Source organism: Aulonocara stuartgranti, assembly GCF_965226115.1.
Source record: "Aulonocara stuartgranti genome assembly, chromosome: 22".
NCBI classification, from domain to species: Eukaryota; Metazoa; Chordata; class Actinopteri; order Cichliformes; family Cichlidae; genus Aulonocara; species Aulonocara stuartgranti.
The window spans coordinates 27,377,265-27,401,815 of NC_138957.1; the positions used below are offsets into that span (position 1 = coordinate 27,377,265).

Consider the following 24,551-nt stretch of genomic DNA (forward strand, 5'->3'; position numbering starts at 1 on the left):
TCAGCTGCATCCAAGGACAGGAACAGCTTACATCATTAATATTTTACCAAGTGCCATCATCCTGTAATCTGATTTACTTTGGTAAAGAATGCCATCTAGTGACAATAAATGCATATGTAGGCTTTGGTGTCAAGTGCAGATCTAGCTCTGTGGGCATAAATCCACCTTTTAATCAATATTACAGGCTAAATGTCAATGACGAGCGCACACAGTTATGTTATAGGCATGAAATACCCATTTATTACTTTGCACATTAACACAAGAATTCCCTGCAGGCGAACAAAAACAACAAAAACCAATTCAACATGTCACATAATAGCAATAACAGCAAGTGAATGGCCTTCTGAGGGCAGGGACAGAACGAACCCTGCCCCTTTACAACTTAAAGGATTCCGTTCATTCACAGAATCTGAACCACCAGATTCCCAGAATCGGATCGCTCAGATTCTGTGATTCTATTGCTATTAGACAATCACACAGTTTCAGAGACCACTAGCAGGAAAAAATAAAAATAAAAAAATAAAGCAGAGCTATAACAAACCTAAAAAAGAAAAAAAAAAGTGGGAAAAAGGGTAACAAAAAAGGGGGAAAAAGACATAATACACAATGTCAAATTACAAATCTGTCAAGATATAATATATCAAAGTGAGAGGAATTTAAAAATAATTCATGCTCTTTCCATTGGGGCACAGAAAGAATTATGGATCTTGTTTTAAAAAGGTTAAAAAGAGGTAATCCTGCTCCGTCAATGCCTTGGGGACCTCTACACAAAAGAGGAAGTATATCTGTGAAGGGTCAGCGGAGTTGCCATGGAAACAGGAGAGCGCCCACCAATAGGCGTGGCAATAGGTACAAACCAGGAGCGAGAAGACGAAATGGATGCTCTCTACAGTAACCTGGCTCAGAGGAAAGGAGTTCGGTCTTTAACGGGTCCACGTTTGAAGAAAGTACCTCGTTTGATTTGGAACACGACGCAAAGCGCAGAAGCCCTCACCTCAAAAAACAGCTTGTACCTCCCAAATTACTGACATTTGTGTAGGAATCTTTAAAATACATCTTAAAGAGAGACAGACAAATATTGCTAGCCTAAAACAGTCCCACTAAATTGATAAACATTTACCCCGCCCCAAAAAAAAGGAAGTTTATATTTTTTTTTCTCTCATAATAAATATGACTCCAAAAAGGTTTTCAGTTTTTTTGTTTTTTGTCGTTTTGTTTTTTTTAAAGGACAATACTCTGGCATGCAGGCGAGCAAAGTCTACATTTTGTTACTTGAAAGAAAGAGTCTAAAGCCTACACAACTACTCCACCGAATGCACATTCCCACTGATTGATACAAGCAAATCATGTTTACAAAAAAAAAATAAAAGTAAAATTAAAAAAAATAAAATACAGAGATTTGATAGCGAGTGACCAACAATCACAATGAGTAGAATTATATCTTTGTTTTTAACCATATTTGAAAACTTGGGTTAATATTGCTTTGTAATATTTATAAACAGGGAGTGAGCCTTTATCTGACTGGATTTTAATGACCAAATATTGTGATTTAAACATTCCCCCTTGGAGATCCCAGATGAATATTTAATCAAATCTGCTAACAGAACTGCACACTGTAAAAACTAATCTGCATCATTTAAAACTTATTGCAAGCAACGCCTGGAAAACATCCTCCCCAGTCCCCCTTCTGCTACTCATTTCCTGCTTCTCCACTTGATGCCCACGCCCACATCAAGACGGAGCTCAAACTCATTCATAGTAAACCTGCTGCTTTACGGGTGGTTTATTACAAAAGGGTTTTCACTGAGCTGTCCCTCTCGATGAGGCGTGCACATTTCTCCCAAAGCCTGCTGTCCTGCATTATTATCCAAAAGCAACATTAGGGGGAGCCAATTGTACGTCTGTCACCATTAGTTTCCATGTTAAAAAAGGGAGGGCGGGGGGGGGGGGGGGGGGGGGGGGGGGTTCCCAAGGGCAGCGCTTCTATTTACCGTCAATTTAATCCAGTGTTGAAATGCATAAAAAGCACAAAGAAATACTGTTAAATAGAGAATTGTAAGATGGATATAACTGACATACACGCCGAGTAAAATTGTTTTTAAAAAAAACAATTCAATTCAATTCATTGCCTACCATAACAACATTTCCCGATTGTCTCCATCTATCGGATCAAAACCAGCCAACACCCGGTGCGGGACGTACACCACCATGGCAGACCTGTTACACCAGTCTGACTGCTACAAGACAACTAGAGTCGGCCACTGTTACATCAGAACCTGCAGAAGAGGCGCGAATTCATCCATCCTGAGAACTACCTCTCACCAGAATGCTACAAAAAAAAAAAAAAAAATTTCCAATCTGAAAACTCAACCCCTCAACCTGCAGCTCAACAACTGAAGTCTATTCCTGAAATCACACTAGTAGCTATATAACTGGCTTCGCTGCAGACCTTAAAAATTTGATCACAATAGTAACAACAGTGACAACAACGAGAACAACAACAGTAAACTACTAGGTCTAAAACAGTTTAAGATAACCACAAAACATCTTATATTAAACTTTTACAAATCTGCTTTGTTGATTCGTATGTATAAATGCATAAAGGTAAGAGATTGACAGTGCCCTCTGGTTCCTGCTTAGCATCCCTGGTCAGTGCAATGAATTGGCCAACATTAGCAAAGGAGACCTTAAAAATCAAAATTAAGTTGGTTCCAGGTTCCTTGAAAACAAATTTAAAAATGTCCAGCAGTGTCATAACCCTTCTTAAAAAGTTTTAAAAAATTGGATACCACTTTTCACACAGAAAGCAAGACTGATAAAAACATACTGTGTTTAATGCCTTCAGCTTTTTAAACAGGTCCCAATGCTGAACCAGTCACAGGCCAGACCATGGTTGCTACTGCTACACATCAGTCCTGGCTTCAGTTACTACTTGAAATGGACTCTGGGATTCAAGGATGTTTAGAGGCACAAGAAAGCAGCCGTCTCCCAAAGGTGCAAATCCCTATCCAGCCTGTGCAAGCAGCAGGCTAACACAACCACTAAATGTAATAAAGCATTTCATTTAATAAGTGACCCAGGACTGCTACAAATACCCACACGTGCCTCTATGAGGCCTGTTTAAGTCATATGTCTCAAAGTTGCTCTATAGATGTAAATATATGCTTATATGTACTGTATGTGTGAATATAAAACACAACAAATCTGAGGCATTTACAGCAGTTATCTCCTTGATTTCCCTTTACAATTCAGTGGCCTGCCATGAAACACACACAAACACTCTCATACAGCAGTAAATGTATATACAGAGATGCACGCACACACACACACACACACAGACTTGCGTATTCTTCGCTAAGATGGGAGGAAAGTCGCAATGGGTATGGACACCCAGGTCACCTCGCTTGTAAAAGACCGAAAAAGGAGAAAAAGTTAAAACACACGCTCATAAAAAGGAAAATATATATAGATATAGATATCATTCTCAAAAGGTCAACCCCCCTCCATCTCTGTTCATGTAGAGCTCCCTCCCCACCACCCGATAAACCCAAGACCTTGTGACAGATTTTGCCCAAAAGGGCTTTGAGGTAAAAGTAGATAAGAGTCCTGCTTAGCTGGGAGAGCTAAAGAGCTGTGCGGGCACAGTTTGCGCCTGCCCACTCTCTCGCTCAGTGTATCTTACAAACACATGAGTACAGACATTCAAATAGAAAAAACAAAAACAAACGCAAAATAATGGCTCAACTCGTAGGTGTGTATGGTTTGTTTTTGTTTTTTCGCGTTTTTCTCTTTTGTGCATTGTAAACCCCTGTGGGTTCGCAGTGCTGGATTGCTGGTTAAAAGGGCGGCTCGATTGGGAACGCTGGTTGGAAATTGTTCCATGAAACAGAGCCTGCTGGACGTTGGGATGTAGATGAATCCCCCTCCACGAGCCGCTTTGGTGCAGATTCAGAAAATGTAGAGTGAGTATGAAGAAAAGACTACAAGGAGAGAGGGAAGAAGGAAAACGGGGAATGGGGCAGATGGATTTAAAAAGAAAAAATATATATATATGGGGTAGATCCACAAGTGGACTGGCTGACAGGCTAGTTCAGGCAAAGTACATGGTGTGCTGGGTATCATAGTGGATTTGAACTGCCTTTGCCAATGCCTGGGGGTCTCGGCCATTACTCTGGCCTGAGACGTGGCTGCCTTCGGCGCTGCAAGACAAAAAAGTAGTGTCAGTACGGTTTTCCTTTCTGTACCATCAATACCGATTAGAAAGCCATTTAATAATTTAGCTTTTAGGTGCTTTAGAGTTTTAAACTAATAGGTTAAAGTGAGTTGATGCACAGACTTCTATATTAAAAACCAATTAAAAAAAAAAAGTTTTACATTAGAACTTAAACAATGTGGTTAATTTGAAAGGTTTTAGAAACATCTTAAACACTCATTTATGTTTTATCTGATAATGACATTGTTGTAGTTACATACGAGGCTCCCTTACCTGTCATGGTCTTTGTCCACCAGGTGGTAGCGGGCTCGGAAAGCCACCAACCTGGCATAGTAGGCTGGGGCCGGGATGGAAACTGAGCGTGTGCAGCGAACATAGGTGTGACACAGCTGGTAGGTAAGGAGCTGCAGTTCATCGGCCGTGAAACAGTTGTCATCCCACAAGACGTGGTAGTGGGAGGGGCGACTGGTTCCCTGAAAGAGAAAGCAATGCAACAATGTCAATACTGCATTACAACTTCATGAAATGACTTCCTGCTCTATTCCAGCTCACTCACAACCACAGATTTGCCTGGAATCTGTTTGTTGCTCTAATCTTTGTCCACCCTCCCAATGCTCTGGAAGCTATTCCACTGCAAAAAGTTAATAACCTGGACACAAATTTCACTCATTTTCCTTTATTATCATGTAAGCTCACCTGGATCCCAGCATGGCTGCACAGGTAGAAATCAAATTCGGACGGGTGTGTGATGGTGCTGTCCACTGTGGTGCCAGCTGGAACGTTACCACTCTTCCCAACCTGCAAGGGGTAATAAAGTCAGACTTAGGGAACAGATTGACCAATAGATATCCCTTAAATGCACACATCTGGGTAAACTGCTAACCCTCTCAGCTTTGTCAGAGCAGAAGAGACGAGTATGGTGACGTTTCTGGACCACAATGTAGGTAATGCCAGGCCTGTAATCCTCCTCCAGACTGATGCAGGCCTTCCTGATGGCTATCAGCTCGGGCCATGCTACCTGAAATACCAAAAATAATTTAATGAATTTACACAAAACTCAAAGGCGTTTGATTTTACATATCATTCTGTTAGCTTTATGGTTTGTAATTTCTACATGCTGCCAGTATTACCTGTTTCATTTGTCCCTCTGATACACCACCACGATAATAGATGATGCGTGTGGGCTTGAAGCGTGTCGACTTGTAAAACTGGATTAGCAGTTCTCTGACCATGTTGGTAAGGTCTTGGATAACTTCCTGGCTGAAGAGCTGCTCCTGAAGATGCAAAACAAATCTGGAGTTAGTACAGGAAAGTATTAAAAAGTGAGCAAACTTTGGTTTAATGGACGTGAGCTGGGTCATACTGAGGTAAAACATTAGATCTGTTTTATAAAGACCATCTGTGTCAGTTTCAAGCACATCTGTAGTTACCTGGGACATGTCTTGTCGAGACGTCTGGACTCGCACCGTGGCGCAGTACCGGCTTGGGTGGCCATCCATGCTTCCCACCACTGCTGCGATGGATGGTTTTTTCCCGTCACCCGCTGGAGGATGTGTGACATCAGCACCCAGGAAGATGACAGGCTGCTGGAACACAGAGGGCCTGAAAAAAAACAAATAGGAGTATGCTTCATTTTTAATTTCATACTGCATAAACAGCACTAATACTGTAACAGTATAATTAATAATCCTCGCATGTTTGCCAAAAAAAAAAAAAAAAAAAAAAAAAAGTCTCTGTCCCACATGATTACCAAGGAAGATTTCATTTTCCAGAGAACATTTAAACAATCTTCACCATTCAAGAGAAGAAATTGCATCTCTGTGACCAAATTAGAATTCTTTCTGACCTCTGATGAGGCACCAAGACATTGTTGATGCCTCCTAGCTTGGCGTTAATCTTGAGGCAGAGGTTGGAGAGGGTCTGAGGGGAAGTCTTCACCACGTTCTTCACTTGCACGCACTGGGTGGCCATACCGAGGAGGGTGTCTCCCACCCGCTTTACCTCAGCTGCACAAGACAACCAACATGACCAAGATTACAGTCACAATATTGTTTAATCCATATAAGAAAGAAGAAAATAAAAATGAAGAAAAGTTCCTTACCGTAGACCGGTGTTTTGCCAGGAAGGATTACCACAATCAGCTGCAGACCAACGTAAGACATCTTAAGGTGTTTAAACATGGGCTCCACGCTATCAGCTCCTTGGGCATATTTACAGAAACAAGGCTGGCCTTGAATGGGCATCCCAGCATCCTTTGAAATTTTTCGCAGCTGGTCAGTGAAGCTCCTGTTAAAACCCCAGAGTTTATTATAAATCAGTCCCTTATCCAATTCAAGGTCGTGGGCAATTCCCATCTACTGCTGTGAAAAACCGCTTGCATATAAATATTCTCGATTTGTAGTTTAGAGTTAGTAGTAATGGCAACATGTTATATCAATGATCGTTAACATCATATAGACATACAAAGCTTTAAAATCGTTGCACTCTTCAGAATCTGGGTTTTCTCATGCTGCACCCAAACAGTGATGATGCCGTTGGGGGGGGGGGGGGGGATTTGAGCAGCTTAGTCTAAAGAGTTGGAGTATTAAAAGTGAGTTCTCATTTACAGAACTTAGTTTCATATTTTTGTGCACAGAATTAAATCCAGACATTTCACTGTAACACTGAGTGTTTAATATAAGCGTAAATGTTAGATATTTCTTTAAAATGTTGCACTAACAGCTGTTAAAAGCTTACTTGAGCAGGTCCTCACGACATTGTTTTTGTGGAGCGAAGCAGGCCACAGCCCAGACCTTGATCTCTATGCCAGCGTAGAACTGCTTGCCCCTCATGTCCCACACGCCCTGATTGGGCGTCGCCACTGTTTTATTCTGCGGAGAGAGCCCCTACACTCTTAGTCAACCCTGCAGTTGGATGAGCCAATACAAAAGCTGCAACAATTACAAGCAAACAAAGCATTAACCCTCTGAAGTCCAATCATCCTTAAGGTTAACACTAACCCTATGTTGAAGAGGGGAAAAAAAAAATAAATAAATTTAAAAAAAAAAAAATAAATAAAAAATATAGGACTTTGTTTTGTAAAAATGTGTAAAAAAAGTTTGTGTGTATGAGAATTTTGTCCACTGGTTGCCAAAACATGTGAAAACATTTTTTTTAATCCAAAAATGTAAAAATGAGATAGGGTTAGAGTTATATGCACACTGACCACTCAAAAAATAAGGGAACACTTCAAAATTACACATTGGCACTCAAATGACATTTCGGAGCCAAAATCTTTCACTGTGTAAGTTGTTGAGAACATGAGGATGTAACAGTCAGTGAAAAATATAATTTATTCCCTTTAAGGGCTTAGATAGATCAAATATAAGATTTTCAAAGTGTTCCCTTAATTTTCTTTATCCACATCCTTTGACCTCAGAGGGTTAACACACAGCTGAACATGCCTGTAAACACTGTACATTGGCTAGGAACACTGTACAAGTGTTAAAAGGCTTAAATGTTTGATACCTCAATACCAATTTTACCATTGCTTATAGAGGGAGGGAGGGAGGGGGGGGGGGGGGGGGGGGGGGAGTGTTAACACATGACATTTATTTTGGCATCACCAGACTTGTGTAAGAAAAAAAAAGTCTCAGTTTTGAAGGCTGCAGTCAACCGAACAAAGTCCTGGCCGACTGAAGTATACCTACTCTTCAACCAAGTGTTTGGGGCAGTGGGTGTGGTGGGATACGCTTTACCTCTACATTTAGTAAGTCTGCCACAGCTGCTTGCATTTTATCCTAAATGAATTTGAAACAGACATAGAAAGTCATTATTTGCAACATATTCACTCTGTAATGGTTCACTTTTAGCTAAAATCTGGGAAACTGTCAGTTTAGATAGGAGCAGGAAGCCCATCCAAATTGGTCTGGGTCCATCCTTGCTGCCTCTGACAGATGATGGGGCTGTTGAAACAGTGGTCAAGTACAGATACATAGTTAAATATCTTCCTTCTTTTATGCTAAAGCTCAATGTGTTAAAGGCAAATGTTGAGACACTGTAGTACAGACTAGTTAACCATTTCTAAAGATATCATGCTGTTGAGCTGTGACATGCAAATTACTGACAAATTTAATGAGTTTAACTTAATGTGGCTACAACTGTAACAACATCAGTTGGTTTGCTGCCAATTCTGAGTACAAGTTCAACAAGTTGATTCACCAATTAAAGCTAGCAGTATCTAGGTTTGCCTTGAAGTCACCAGGGCTGGGTGAGTCCATAGTTGTGGTGTGGGGGGTGTTTCCGAGGTAGATTGTTACCCTGCTGCCAAAAATAATGACTTGGTCCCTCAAAGGCTAGTGCCAATTTGGTCAGTCATGTAAACGTATTGCGCGCAAAAAAATATAAATAGATTTAAAAAAAATAATAAAATCAGAACTTTTGATTCTTTTTAAATTGCCAAGAAATAACCGGTTTTCTTATATTGCTTCATGTCAGGGGTCCTAATGAGTAATATGAGTATAATGAGTATTGCATCCACTTAAAGAGACACCGAGCACTTCCAGTTTCAGTTGGGTTGCGACTGGAAATTCAAAGGGAAGCTTTCAATTAAGTTAATAAGATTTGCCAAAGGCCATTAGGAGCTTTGTTCTTCAAACTGAGTGGCCACATGGAACTTCAGTCGAATGCCAAAAGTTTAGTGGTTCTCCATCTCTTTTCAACACAACCTGAAAAATGTATTTAAAAAAAAAAAAAGAAGATAAAAATACATATTTACAGGTTGTTCAGACTAATAAAAACTTCAGCGCATATTACACAGAAAAAAGGCGGCACGATTATATCACATTGAATAGAATGAAATGTGTGCATTTCATTCATACAAAGTGATCACAGAAATTGGAAAAAAGCTTTCTGTATGCATTAAGGGCACTTATGCTAGAAGCTGATTAGACTCAATATCCCAGCAGGCAAATGGCCAAATCATTCAGTGTTCTTTCAGGATCTTGGGTTTATGACGCAATGTATAGTTGAGGCAGTCAGAAGTGGATTTAAGCTTGGCACAGGTACTCCCCCCCTCCCAAATGAGAATATGCCTCTTTTTTTTTTTTATAAAAAGTTTAAAAAAGGCGCCAGAGAACTCTACGAGAAAGCTGGCCAAAGACTGAGCCAATATTTCCCCACAGGGATGATTAAAATTTAATCTTATCTTAGCAGAATCATTGCACACTGCCAGTGAGTGGCGAGTTTTAATCCAGCCCCTGTAGTATTTATATTAACCTTCTAATTTTCATATGAAAAATAGATTCACATTCACTCCACAGGCACAAACAGTGGAAGTGAAGACTAATTTTACTTTATTCCTGCATGGATAAGAGTCTTATCGTCTTCCGGTTGGCAGCATTTCCATTACCCCCCACCTTTACACACAATCCTTGAATCCCAATTCAGCCTCACATGCCTTCCCAGGCAATAGTCAAGATATTGAAGGCGAATAACTTATTGCTATATGGCTATTTATTAAATTCCTTATTTTAGCTAGGTAGATGCAAATGATGCCATCTAGCATCACAGATCCTAACAGAGCGGTAAACAAATTGAACATATCCAGGCTTTCATTGCATTAGCTGACTTGACACAACCTAAAACACCAGTCAGAGATAACAAATATCCCGACGGTGGGTATCAACTTTGTTAACTCAGGGTTTTTGCGCCTCACATAAAAGGGGTCGTTTGATGGGTCATTTGACTCTTCCTCTGCACAAAGTGGATCAGCTGAAGCACTGTCTGAAATCTATAAAGAACAAAAGAAATAAGTGAAATGACACACTTGCTACACATGACAGTAATGTGGGAGAAAACTGCTAACCTTGTGATGTGATCACAAGTGCACAGAGTGCTAAAATGTATAACCTCAAGTTGATTATTTTAACCACTCAGTGCATTGTTACTGCAGCCATTTACTTCTAAAAAGGCAGCTGCACATTAGAGTTCAGAAACTTTAACATGCATACATCTAAACAGCCACATTTGACTGTCTTAACCTTTAAAAAAAAAAAAAAAAAGAAGAAAAGAACAAAAAAAAGATGTGGAAAAATCACTTTGATTTGTGAAATCAAAGTGAAATTGAAACAGCTGAATGTTCTGTGATTAACAGCCTACAAATGTGGCTGATTATTTTAACTACTCCAATAGCAGCTAATGGAACAGATTCATTCAGTGGTGTTGGTTAAGGCACAACTTAAAGCATAATTTATGGTCGAGCAAATATGTCCGTCTGTGTAGACGTTACCACTCGTACAGCAGGGGAGAGGGGCTTTCACTCACTGCAGATGGGCTCCCATGCAGTTCTCCAAAATTCAACTGCACGTCGCTGGAAGCAGATGCTGTATGCCACTGCCAATGCCGACTGCTTGACAAGTGAGCCGGAATAGAGAAGTGAGCGACAGCGGAGTTCACTGGGAAAAACCGCAAAACAACAACATTTTGCTCTATATTCATGCTGTACTTTTTTTAATTAAAGACAAAGCATGAAGAGTACCGACAGTGGCTGCAGTGGAAACTTCATGTTTAACACTCCGTTTCACTTTAGCAGTTTGTATGTTGTAACTTCGCTCTTCTCCACTACTGGCTGACGGACCAACAACAGCACAAGCAAGAGTGGCCCGCAGACCGGCTGTACCACATACTTTGTACACTGCTTCCATACACAGAGCCCTCTGCAGGCAGATGGGCCATCCCCAGACCGCCCGCTGTCTGTGAACACGCTCTCCCTGCTGAACCATAAATTCTGCTTCAGTTGCTTATATACACTGTGTTCCTCCAGGAAACAATCAGTTACAGGATACAGCAAAAAGATGACAAAATGAAGATTTAAAACCAAAACTAAATGCTTCTAGCCAGGTCAAAAGAGCCACCTTCGTGACACTAAAAACTGACTTTAGGCTTCTCAACTTTAGATCCTCAAATGGCTGATTTGAAATTCAGTGGGCATATCTCAGTGGTCCACAGGCTCCTCATCTCATTTCTTCCACTTACAAAAAGCAGTCAATGCAATATCATTTAGATCTTTACATCCTGAAGCTGTCTTAATGAGGGGAAGAATATGCAAAAGGAGACACTTAATAGACATCTGAGATGCACCACAGGATTATAACATGGGAAAGGTCCAGGTCTTACAAGTGTGCATATGTTAAAGCCGACTACTGTATCACCTATACTTCCAGTTTAATGTATATGTAATGGGTATACTATTCAGCATGTACTCAAGTCATTAATCACTTTGGATATTTTAATTTAACTGTATTTACAAGATTATAAGCATCTCAATCCTTAGCTGTAAAACCTCTGCAAACCTGGAACATCCCCATGTCACAGCATTCACTCTGAAGCCCCGTCCCACGCCCACCCTGTGCATTCCCAACGGGCTTGCGCCCTGAGAATGCAGTCCCCTGCCCAGTACTCACCCTGCCACAGTCCCTCCCTGTGTCTGTACTCACCCGGCCCCCATACTGTAGCATGGGTGCTGGGAGGACACGCCCTGTCACCTCTGTCATGTCATTATGCACAACAATGCCAAATTCCTTCAGGTAAGGGTCGGGGCCCCCGACCATGCTGTTACTTTTGACCTGAGAAAGAGAAAGGAAGACCAGTTCACAGGAATCACAATACAATCAACCTGCCAGGGACTGGCATTTGAAAATGTACAGATAAATCTAGTATACTGACAATGACAACTGTGTTTATTTATTTAAAAGGGACAATGCACTCAAGTCAGACACTCAAATTTCTAATTTTCCTTTAGACATGGTTGGGTTTGAAGCAGTTGCTATAACTAAGCAAACAATTAAAAATACAGCATGATGATCCAGCCCCCAATGCCTCCTCAAACAGGGAACCAACTCTCACCAATCTGCTGATCTCTTCCTGTCTGTCGGGGGCTGAACGAGCTGTAGCTTTAATCATGGTTGATGTCTGGTTGTCGGTCAGTTTCTTGATACAGCGCTGGCCTGCTACTATGTTACAGACCTGCAGGAGGAGGAATGGGCATTTCATTAATTAAACAAAAATCAGATAAGAGGAGCAGCAGTGGGCAATCTGAAAAGGAAAAAATGTCACAACTTTTTATTAATTTTATTATTATTATGGGGCAGGGATAGCTCAGTAGGTAAAGTGGTCGCCCCATGATCGGAAGGTCGGCGGTTCGAATCCACTTAACGGCTACCCTGAGGTACCCCTGAGCAAGGTACCGTCCCTACACACTGCTCCCTGGGCGCCTGCTTAGTGGGCTGCCCACTGCTTCACTGAGTGAATGGGTCAAATGCAGAGAAAAACAAGTAATTTCCCCATGGGGATCAATAAAGTATCCATTATTATTATTATTATTATTATTATTATTATTATTATTATTATTATTATTATTATTATTATTATTAAAGGTATACTGCGTGAGAACATTTTCCATCTCCCCCCCCCCCTCCAAAAAAAAAAAAAAAAAAAAAAAAAAAGGGGGGTTTCTCACCTCTAGGGGAAGGTAGGTGTGCTTCTGTTCCTGTCCTACTTGCAAACAGGGTAAGTGTGGATACTTGAGCTGTAGATTGTACTTCTGCTTGAAATACTGAGCTACTGTGCACTCCATGGCCTGGCCGTTCTCAAGCTGTAAGGGGAACCTGTGCATAAATGGAAAATGTGTGCAAGCCACATTGAAGTCTCCGTGAGTATGAATAAATAAGAAAATGTTTGCCTAGTTTAATTCTACATTTACAACACTTATAAGGGTATGACTTTGGTACACTTTACTACAGTGCCTTTGCTGATGAGTGCAGGATTGCTACTTACGTCTGATGGCTGGCAGGTCGGCGCGTGACATTGCAAACTCGATACTTCCTCTTCATCTGACCACAGTGTGTGACCTCAACTTTCAAACCTGTTTAACAACACACCAAGAATAATTGCAATGTCTGGATAAAAAAAATAAAATAAAATGTAAAACACATTACTGTGTTTGCCTTTAGCAGGTTTAGCAGTCTGGTTTTTTGAGGCCATAATATCAATGCTGACACTCCAGCTAGCTATGCCTTTTCTTTAGACAGAAAAGTGTGCTTATACAAGCCCCACAGAGGCTAGAGAAGTGAAGAACAAAAAAAAAAAAGTTTAATTTCAAGTTTAACTATCTGGTTCTGAATTTCAACAAAAACATGTCAGCAGCTTCTGCTCTTTGTTGTGCAACTACCAGTTACAACATGTGAGGCTAAAGAAAGATCAAAACTGGTCAAAGAAATGTTTCTGTATTTTTGCTTAAAGAGAAAGTACTTTGATTTCCGCCAGTTGATTTAGATATAGCAGGACTGCATGACCCAGTTACCAGAGTGGATTTCTTTGTAACTTTTTATGGAGTGCGGAAGAGTTAAAGAGTCTAAAGTCATTCATAACGTGATAATGTGTGTCACTGACCTCCCCGGTCTGGCAGATTCTAAGCTCTTAATTCAGTTGGTGGTTGTGAGTGCTCACCTCTTATTTCCTTGGTGAACTTGACACGTTGTGAGTCAGTCAGTGGTTTGGTCTGTTCATTGATGTTTTGTATATCAAGCACCTCGCACATGAACTCGATCACAGGCTGAGCACGGTAGAAAGCAGTAGCTGAGACTGTTAAGAAAAAAAGAAAGTTATTCAACTGGTTTTATAAATCAGTAACTGAGGAAAAATGAATAGCAGTCAATACAGAAAAGCAAAGCTGAACGAACCAATTAAAAATCCAGACCCGACAGAAATTTCTTTGTCAACTTCGCTATTTAAAGACCAAACACATAACAGCCTTGTGTGCTTCTGTGAACCAATACCTTGAGCTGTACTTTACAGGTGCAAAAGTTCAATGGAGATACTTGTGTTTAGGGCACCTTTCACTTTTACCCTTAATTATCTACCTTTATTTACCTTTTCAGATTCATATTATAAACACAACATGATTTGTAATGCATCTTATAAAGCAATATATTATGATGCTTTGCTAACATACTGAAACTTCATATGAATTGCATTGTAATACTTACGACTGTTTCCGCCCAATCATTTCTTTACAAGTTTTTACTAAAGAAAGTCAGTGTTTCTAGTCTAATGGGAGTCATGACACTGTACGAAATATTAAAGAAAGTATTCTAGTTGTAAGCACTTTCTTATTTCATTAGGCACATCTTGCTAGTACTGTGGTGGACCCCGTTTTTAATTCAGAACTGTTAATTCTTGGTGGCAAAGATTCAACAAGGTGCTGGAAATATTCCTGCAGCATTTTCATCCATAGTGACATGATAGCATTGCACAGTTGCAATTTGTCACTGCATCACATCTTTCTATTGGGGATTGGACTGAGACCCACTAACTGAGGCCATTTGAGTACAGTCAACTCATTGTCATGTTCAAGAAATCAGTTTAATGCAAGATTCGAACTCTCATTCAACTGTCACGGCAGAAATTAAGATTGATTGATCAAAGCAACATTTTTCCAATCTTTTGTACAGCTTCAGCAAACCTGTGTGAACTGCAACCTCAGTTTCCTGCTCTCAGCTGACAAGAGTGGCACGGTGTGGGGTTTTTTGGCTGCTGTAGCCCATCAGCTTCAAACTTTGAAGTGCACTTCCTGCTCTTGTTTGATAACAAGTGGTTATTTGAGTTACTGTTGCCTTCCTCAGCTCAAAGTAGTCTAGCAATTTTCCTTTTACCTCTGGTATCAACAAGACATTTTCACCCAGAGAACTGCCATTCGCTGGATATTTTCTCTTTCAGACCATTTGCTGTAAAACTAGAGATGGTTGTGTGGGAACATCACAGTAGATGAGCAGTTTCAGAAATACTCAGATCAACCCGTCAGGCACCAATAACCATGCCACGTTCACTCATGCTTGTCACTTTTCTCCATTCAGACACTGAACTTCAAGAGGTACTCTTGACCATGTGTACATGCCTAACTGCAGTGATATGCTGTCAAGATTGGCCAGTTAGATATTTGCTTCAATTGGCAGTTAACTGGGTGGCCAGTGAGCATCCTTACATCACATAAAAATCTCATTTTGGATGTTTTCAAATCAATAAAATTTCAAATCATAGCTGCAGAAAAATCTGTTTGTACCATCGATGTTGAGCATCATGTTCCACATGGCAGGACGGACAGACTGATGGAAACCAAACCACACCTCCCTGCCTCCACCAAGAGGATGGTAGTAACCCTCCGGAGGAGAGAAAAACGATCGCCCCACTGGAGTGTACCTGTGTGTAACCGAAAAACAAATTTTAGGTTTTATATTATCTAATTTTTGTATTTATTAACAAACCAGATGTTCACTTAACCATTAAGGTATATTTTTAAAACATGCAATAAAAAAAAAAATCCAGACGCATTAGTCTGAAAGACAAAAGTGGGCATATGAGCATGCTAATAACTGCTCTATTGATCTGGATATTCGTAGTACAATGAATTCTTGATATGTTTAAGTCCTTCTCTTCTAAATACATCTGTGTTTACATTACTAAGTTATAACAGCTTTCAGGGAAAATTTAAGCCATTATTCTGACATTAGATTACATCAACAACACTGCAGAAAAGACGTGAATAAGCTGGTGATGCGTTTGTAAGTCATGGGTGAAAAGCCGTACCTCATGGAAGGCAGATGCCTTGTGATGACATCCAGAGCCTGAACGGAGTCCTCTGGCACCTCGTTAAGGTGACCCGACAGGGCTTCCAGCAGCATCTGAAGACTCACCACAGAAACCCACTGCAAGGACACCTTGAACGTCTGATCTTTCCCCTCACCAGGTAGGGTGACCTCCAGATCCACCTGAGGGCAGAAGAGGGCCAAGAATGATGAAAACAAAAGCTCAGCGAAGGGACATTGGTTGTAGAATGTGTGACAAGGGGTGATCAAAAAACCCAGAAATGCAAAACAAAGAATGTAATCATTTTTTGGATTACAAATAGATGAGCTAGAGTCACCAATGAAGAATCAAGGGGTATAAACCAGACAAAAACTGAAGGAAAGGACTTTAAGTTACCAAAATAAAGCAAATGAAATGTCAGTAAGTCATAAAAATGGCACCAAAACACTTTTTTAACTGGTCATGCAGATATTAGTAACCCACTTTGTATTACTGAGATCTCATTTCCACATATACTGGCCAGATACAAACAGATTAAATTATTGGAGTGAAATTTATTGTTTCCTTTAAACATAAATTTTCATCATCAGGCTTTTTTGTCAGCTTAAATTACATAGTCGATGAAATATGAATGCCTGCATACTGCATTTTCTATTAGAGGTCCTATCTAAAAGACCCCTCCGACCAGCACAGATCGCATTCCTGTTCCAGACTTTCCTAGAAATCCAGTTGGAAACCTTTCACTCAATTATGTAGTCTGCCTCCTTAAGCTGAGCCAGTAACCCATTTAATACGCCTGCCATTTCCTTCTTAAAATATGATCTACAATCACTGAGGTATGCCATTAAATACAAAACTTATCCCTTTATGGTGCATTAGAGCTGACAGTTTATGTGCCTGAAATACCAACCCTGTCCCTCCCTATTGGCAGTGGATGTGCTGTGTACATGTTCCTCTTCCCATCATAGCCAGGCTGTCGGTCACCAAAAATCTGCATCTTGAAATGCCGGACCATGGTATCCACCACCTCCCTACAGAAGCGAGGTCCAACAGGATAGTCAGGGCACATAATCAACATTCAGAGACATTTAGGCAGTCTGGTTGCAAAAGCAACAGATCAAAACGATCAGTATCTTCATGAATCTTTACCTGTTAACCCTTCGTGGTCGTTTCTCAGGCTTGATCTCAATATCATAGTGATAGACATCAATCTTGGGAATCTGCACCTGGAAGTGGTTGGCAAGGAGCCGGATGGGTTTCCCCACCGTGCCAAGGCCGGGACGCCGTGGAGGCTGAAACAGAGAGGTAGGGGCGGGCGGGCCTGAAAGGAAAAGAGTAATAATTTGCAACACAATAACAATAAATTGATTCCCTAACGTCCACATTTGAGACAAGTCTCATTTTAAACTTCGCATAAAGCACATTTGGCATTTAACTGTTTATAAAGGTGGTGACAGCTTGTTTAGCTTGCCATTAAATGTCATGTCTGATGGATGAATGTGCACTGCGCAACGCCAAGCTCATTGGAAACTCTCATTAGTGACACCTGCTTGAATGCACTAAAATGGTCTCGAACCCTGAAGGGCACATGCATGCTTTGATTGATCCGTAACTCTGGCCCCTGACCTACATGGGTCAACAAGGGGCTGGCGAAACAATGACCTCCAATTATCCTTCAACCCGCCCACTGCTCCACCCAGACACACAGGGTGCCCACCCTTTACGCCGAGACAAAGACAGCGCTCTTCTCAGACAAACAGCAGTGGGACCATATGGAGGGGTGCCATGCGGACAGTCTGGGATTACCGTTACAGTCCGCATCCAACTCCCATACATACAGAAACGTACATATACACAATTTACGCTAGTACATGAGCCTCAATTTTAATCATAAAAGCCGCAAGTACCGAGGAACACAATATATGCACATATACGTGCACAAGACCTCAAGCTTCCTGTTACAGTGAACCCAATAATGATTCATCTCTCAAATATCAACACTACTGATTTGCATCAACACGGGAGGAAGGAGGGAATGTGGTGCTTATTCTGTCAAAATCATCAGCTGATATGGCTAGCCAAGCATTACTTGGCACAAGAGCGCCTAAAAGGCTTAAAAATCAAATATCCTAATACAACTCTCTACAGGAGGGGAAAAAAGCTTTTGAATGCTTTAGCCAAACTAAAGCATGCACAAAATTTAAGCACTTAAAAGGAAATATATATACTTATGTGTAAATATAATAAGTGCTGGTAGCACCAAATGTTGCCTAATGCTTTTGTCAACTGCCAGCTAAGGGACTGCGGGGGTCCTCCTAAACTCCGTGCACCCACACGCTCCAGTTAACAACTGAAGCGTGAGAGCACAGACAACTGAGACCCTCCCCATCGCTTCCTAAAAACACGCTTCCCAACATGCCCTCATCTAGCCTGCGCACCCCAGATCACCCTCCTCCTCCCTCCTCTATTCTACCCACTCCTCCTCCATCACATGAACAAGCCATTAGTTCTTATGAAACATTATGTTTGACGATACGTGCTCAAGTAAGAAGCCATTTGTTGCACGTCTGCTTTTCTCTGCCACGATCTGGAAATACTCTGATGAGTCATTTAAATTTGTCCTACTGGCCTTGTTACAGATAGCAACAAAAGGCATACCAAATGTTCCGCATTATGCTTGAAGCTACACGTCTCTGCATATGTTGTACTCATCATTTGTGTTGGTGTATGTCACAACTTACAGGCAGGATAATTTGCTTATGTAACATTTTGTCTCCAACGTGGGATTTTGTCACACTTGATCCTTCAGTTCTGCAAAACCAACACCTTTGATGCAGCTGTGTTTTACTAGGGAAGGAATAGTCCTCATTGAGGTACTTTTATTCATTGCTGCCTTATACTATCATTTGGCAGCTCCAGCTTTTCAGATTTGTTGATGCATATATTCTAAAGTCAAACCAATGTAATAAAGTACAACTTTTGTAATTTAAAACAGAAAAATATGAATGACTTGGCAGAAGTAAAAATGGATTTGGTGAATCTTATATAGCACTTTTCTACTCTGACTAACCCAAAAACTCTATGCTCTATATAAACGCTATCTAACAATCACACACATTCACTGTCCGATGGACACATTGGAGAGCAACTTGGGTTAGCATTTTGCCCAAGGACATTTGGCATGCAGACTGGAGGGATCGAACCAACAACCTTCCAATTAGCAGATGACCTGCTCTAACACCTAAGCTACAGCCAACCCAAAGACATTGTAAGGCATGTACAATAATTCCTTTAATGCAACAAGTAATAATGACACATTATAACAAACACAGCAATAGAAAATGGGCCCATTTGCCAAATTATTTTAGTGCAGGCTTAGCATGGACTAAATTTCAGCATTCAGCCATCTGCATAAATAATCCACTTTGTGTCTATGCAGCTAACAGACGACCTGCAATCAACTGCAAAAACAACTTCTATTTCGTCTACCTTTGTGCATATGCGCAGATACCTTTGCACACAGATTTCTTTTGTTTTCAGCCCACTGTGTGAAAGTAGCAGAAAGTGTTTTTAGTATAGACATGATGCACAGCAACTTTGAGGGCTTCCTCTTCCACCAAAAACAGAGCTGTGCCTATATTTAGCCTCCTCAGCTGCTACATTACTACACTTAGAAATGTGTCTCAATGTGAAATGCCTAAAGTCATCCTTCCTCCACAACCACTCTTCTCTCCACTAACACCCCCCCCCCCCCCCCCAACTTGACCCAACATGAACTTTAAAATTGTAAAATATGAAAAGCACCCAGCACGAGATAGAAACTGATAGTTTTGTCTGACCAACTGTCTAAAGCGCAGCTATTTTCCAAGTACTTGTAATCCAATAACTAACAACTTATAGCAAATCTGAGTGTAACTGCTGGCTTTGCTGCCACAGGCAAGAAAAATATAGATCTACTTTTAAATTTAAACATAAATAATTAAGTTAGTATTGGATGACAATCCTAAAGTAAATCCGTTGGGCATGTTTCTTTGCCTTTAGACAATAATTCTGATGGCAAAGGAACCAAGCGGGACAGGCAAACAAAAAAAACAAAAAAAACAAAAAACAAGTATTGGATGACAATCCAGGCGACTGAACATTATACAAAACTTAAGCCACACATGTGGATAACACATTTCACTTTAAAGAACTTCTAAGTAAACATGGTCTTGTATTTTGTGAATGTCACAAGCTCATTCTCAGTAACAGCACTTTCAACTGCACAAGGGGTCGCCACAGTGGGCAGCTCCAAATGTTTGATTTGGCAGTTTTTACACCAGACGCCCATCCTGACACAACCCCGACGGGATCCGTCTTTCCTCCTGGGATCACACTGGGGTATCTCTCTCTTGTCTGGCAAATATGTAAACCACTACACTATGGAGCTACGAGGCACAGTTTCAATAAAAAAAAAAAACTAAAAAAAAACAACCCAATATTTAATACAGAGCCTACATATTTTAGCAAACCTGTCAGCTGCACTAACACAAGACAGCAGTGACAATCTGCACAGGTCTTTTAATTCATTTTTTCAACCAGAACATTAATGAAGTACTTAAACAGTGCTGAATACCATATAAATAGCAGCTCTCACATTTACAGCGAGCTTCCTCCATAATTTGTGCTTCTGCTCCAAATGAGACAGAGTTGCATCTACTTTGAGTCACAGAGGAAGTGAAATTAACTTTCCCCCCTTACACACAAAATGACAGATGCACTAATGGCAAACAAGCCTTCCTTTTCAAAACTTAAATCCAAACTGACCATAAACATTTCGGCCTCCCTATCTTACTGTAACACCCCACCCCCAACTCTTCACTGATCTAATTTAGACAAACCATTAGATCGTGTGCAGTGTACTCACACTTTCTGAGTAGGGTTTCCTACTAATGCACTGTAGAGCCTACTAATGCTATGCATGTCCCTGGTAACCACAGTGGAGCATAGACAGCTGGGCTTAAAGCTAAGCACGAGGATGATGGCTTGGCCCTGCGATGAGTCAGAGACTAAGAGCACCGAACAGGGAGTACACTGACGCCCACACCTGAAAATCACCCGGATTAAGGTACTACACCGAACAGGAGAAAGAGGAGATACATTAAGAAAGGCTTAGTGACCATTCACAATGTAGAAATATCCACACATCAGTGTAGAGATGTGCAGAAGAATCAGGCGAGCTGACTTAGATTATTTTAAATGTAACACAGGATGTCTTACTGACCATGTTTACCATTACGAATTAATGCATTTTCCAAATGGGATCTTATACTTCTACACTTCCTCTCAGTTTCACTCAGTGTCCTCCAGGCTTTTGTCTTTTCACTCATCTCTGCATACTCATGTTGTGTGACTCCACCACAATTTCGAGACAACAACAACCCAATTCAGAATTCTGTCACTGAATAGGCCACTCACTGCTGCATTTCACACCTCTAAGAACAGACAGTTGACCGTCTGCTTTACATCTTTCCTGTGTTTGAAGACATCCCCACCACTGAACAAGAGTATTGTTGAAGCACGACTAAACGGGAGACAGCAGACACACAGACTGGGCTACAAGACATTACTGTAACTGTAATTTAGAAGAGTTAAAAACTGCAACTAAGGCCGTCACAATATTAAAGCTTTGCGTTTATTTTGGTCATAAAGAAAAGAACGCGATTAGATATTAAGGATGTATAGAAATTTTGAAAAAGAGTCAAACTTATTTCTAATACATTCAGATTTACTTCACACCTGCACCGTGGCCAGTTTGCATTATATTAATATTATATTATTATTAATAATTCAATATTAATAAAGATTAAGCACTGCCTTTGAAAAGGGCAGCAAAGCTTTACAAACATGCCAAAAAGAGAAATTCTAGAGCAGTGTTCACAGATCATATTTATATTCATCACAAAAAATCTCATTGTTACGTCTGCATCTATGAACGTGTAAACAAAGGCTTTGATAGAAAATCTCAATTCAAACTCCACAACCTAAACACTTGCTGTAGCAAAGTACACACAGCAGGCACAATAAGCAATCACTAATGTATAATAATAAATGCTGATTACTTGGGAGTCATTATTTCATTTCATTATGTGCAGCAATGATCCAAACACACCCCTGAAGGATAGATAGGATGCATTGTCCCCAATAAGCCTGGACCCTCACAGCTTCTTGCATCCATTTAACATTTTCTGCAGGAGCACATTTCCTGTTTAAATAACACATCTAGTGCTTCCTAATGCCACTACCTTTCTTCTGATTCTTGCGGGGAAATGTGTGGTCATTTAGAAAGTCAATAAATAAATAATAATAATAAACCATGTCAATGCTGTCGCATGAAGACTTTTCTGTTGAAAGATGCTTCGTTTATGAAAAGGCGCGTTTCCCACACACAAAAAAAAGAACACAATGTCTCCAGTGGGGTGGGGGGGAATATGACCTAAACATATTTTGCAGCTTTGTGACAATAACACTGCATATTGGACTGATGACCGCACAGGTGCATGATTTGACTTCCCACTGCATGCCTTTATTGCATCAAAATACGTGCCTTTGTTATCATATAGGAGACTATAATGGAGCTGGCCTGCAGATCTGATCGATAAGAGCGCCATCCATCCCTGCTGTGCTCTCACGGGCGCATGGCTGCTGCCCAAGGAGAGGCGCGCAAACCGATGACCACCTCACATTAAAAAAACCCACAAAATCACCACATCTGCAGAGTAAACGTGTTTTGTTGGCATTCATTTTGTCTTCCCAAACCATCGCTGTCATCTTGGACGGGCGGGGAGGGGGGTGTAAGAGACGAGCTTGCCTGCTCCTGATGGCGATGCAGGCAGATTTATGTGATTTAACTGAGAGGGGGATTTTGCAAAAACACGTTACATTCCGCCGTATTTCGACGCAAACGCGCAGTCCCCTTGAAACAATCGGGTCGTAAAGGCGTGAAACGCCGAATAAACACAGCGAAACCAAACAACGTAAACATAGCACGACGCGGAAGGAAGGAAGGTCCCAGTTAAATCCCCACTCACACAATGCCAGCCCCGACACGACGAGTAGAGCGTGCCTGACATAAATATAACCCTCGGACACGGCGGGAGAGTGGATAAAAACAACCCCCTCCGGTACTAACAGGAAGAGGAGCCCCCCTTGGTTCGATGTAATTAACGTACTACGAGTACGTACACAAACACGGGCTTGGGCCTCGGCTTGTTTTCCCGTCACAGCGAGGCCTCGCTGCAGCCACGGCCCCCAGTGAAGCGACGCATTTGCGCACACGCGCCCCACACACGGCTCGCGCTCACAGCTCCTCGCTCCGCTCTCGCTTTCTTAAAAATCCTTACCGGGTCCGAGCGCTTCCATGGCCGAGGCCTCTCTCTCCGTCTCTGTCCCGGCCTGGCGGCTCCGTACCGACGCTGAAATTGGGGGCGGTATCTCGAAGCTTGAAAGTGGCTAAATTTAAGAAACGGGAGTATAGATAGACGCGTGGACGACTGCTGACTGGGCTGACCTGAACTGAGCTACCGCCGCTGCCGATGCTGCTGACGGTTTAGATATGCGCATGCGTCGGTTACAAGTGGCAAAATACACCGTAGGCTACCGCAGAGATGCAAGCAGTTGTTTTTACTAGTTATACTCAAAATTTCTTTGTTTGTGAGTTAAAATTAAATACAGCTTAAACAATATAGCATCAATAAGTATAATAGCATTTTTACACTATACAAATTACCCTTGTATTCATTCATTTTTCTATTATATCTTCAATTCATTTTCTCATTCATTCGACGCCTGAACGTCTCCAGTGTGGGATTAATAAAGTTTCTGTCTGTAAGCAGAGTATATACTAAATATTTGTTACACCAAATAAAAAAGATCAAAGTTTCTTAATGCTTAATTGTGCTGTGAGACATCAAAACATTTAAAGCAAATCTTGTGTAAGTTTTTTTGTTTTGTTTTTTCAAACTGAGAAGCTTTTTAAGTGATACTTTCCAAGCAAGGTGCACATGCCCTGCTTTATTTCATCTGAATAAAGCAGAATAAAAGGTAGCAGCTTTTCATCAGTTTGTGTTTTTGTTATTTACTTGGATTATATCATAAGAAATCTTATTTTTTGAGAAGGGGTTAAGACCCCCAAACAGGTTGCTGTTCGAGTTTAAGATTTAAATTTGAATGTTTTTGTTTTTCCTTTGAAGATTTAGTTGGGACTTGTAGAAACATGGTCACAAAATAAAAATAAAGAAGAGAAACCCAAGGCAAGATATAAAATCTGGGCATCCTTACCTCTTCTAAATCCAAACCGGTCTTCATACCTCCTCCCTTTTCCGTTGCCTTGCTTTGGTAGTACATAACGCTCCAGGAACCGCCTTAAAATATAACCGTATTTTTTCTGCAACAACTCCCAGTTCATGGTTTCTGCTGTCAAGACGCTATAATTGGACGATACGCTCAATAACAGCCCCACACGATTCTCGCTCCGTGGTACCAGCTCGTTGCTCTTAGGCAGTACCATTGTTGCTACTCTACCTCCTCCAGTAGGATACCTCCACACTGAAATAAAAACCTGCGCTTAAACCCCTGCTATATACCTTTTTTCACCTGGACACGCATGCGCAGTTGTCTTAAGAAGTCACATCTGAAAAACTTTGTGTCAATAAAACTGAAACAATATTAGAATGAT

General features: G+C 40.9%; 1 protein-coding gene across 12 annotated transcripts; it reads right to left on the reverse strand.

The window, feature by feature from the left end:
* Nucleotides 1-212: 212 nt before the first annotated feature.
* ago4 (argonaute RISC component 4) lies at nt 213-24,408 on the reverse strand. 12 transcript variants are annotated; one of them, XM_082521851.1, is made up of 21 exons: nt 24,155-24,408; nt 16,985-17,156; nt 16,746-16,866; nt 15,836-16,017; nt 15,312-15,448; nt 13,700-13,834; nt 13,028-13,115; nt 12,711-12,858; nt 12,098-12,217; nt 11,656-11,817; nt 9,909-9,983; nt 7,951-7,992; nt 6,950-7,083; nt 6,315-6,499; nt 6,060-6,219; nt 5,644-5,815; nt 5,344-5,487; nt 5,097-5,231; nt 4,910-5,011; nt 4,487-4,686; nt 213-4,199 (listed from the first exon to the last, which is right to left on the reverse strand). In XM_082521851.1, the coding sequence occupies exons 1-21, from the start codon at nt 24,381-24,383 to the stop codon at nt 4,091-4,093; spliced, it is 2,952 nt and encodes a 983-aa protein (XP_082377977.1). In that variant the 5' UTR covers nt 24,384-24,408; the 3' UTR covers nt 213-4,090. The 12 variants fall into 12 exon arrangements, with proteins under 12 accessions (XP_082377977.1, XP_082377982.1, XP_082377988.1 ...); XM_082521856.1 differs by having other exon boundaries at nt 11,689-11,817; nt 24,155-24,407; XM_082521862.1 differs by lacking the exon at nt 24,155-24,408 and adding an exon at nt 23,218-23,425.
* Nucleotides 24,409-24,551: the final 143 nt, after the last annotated feature.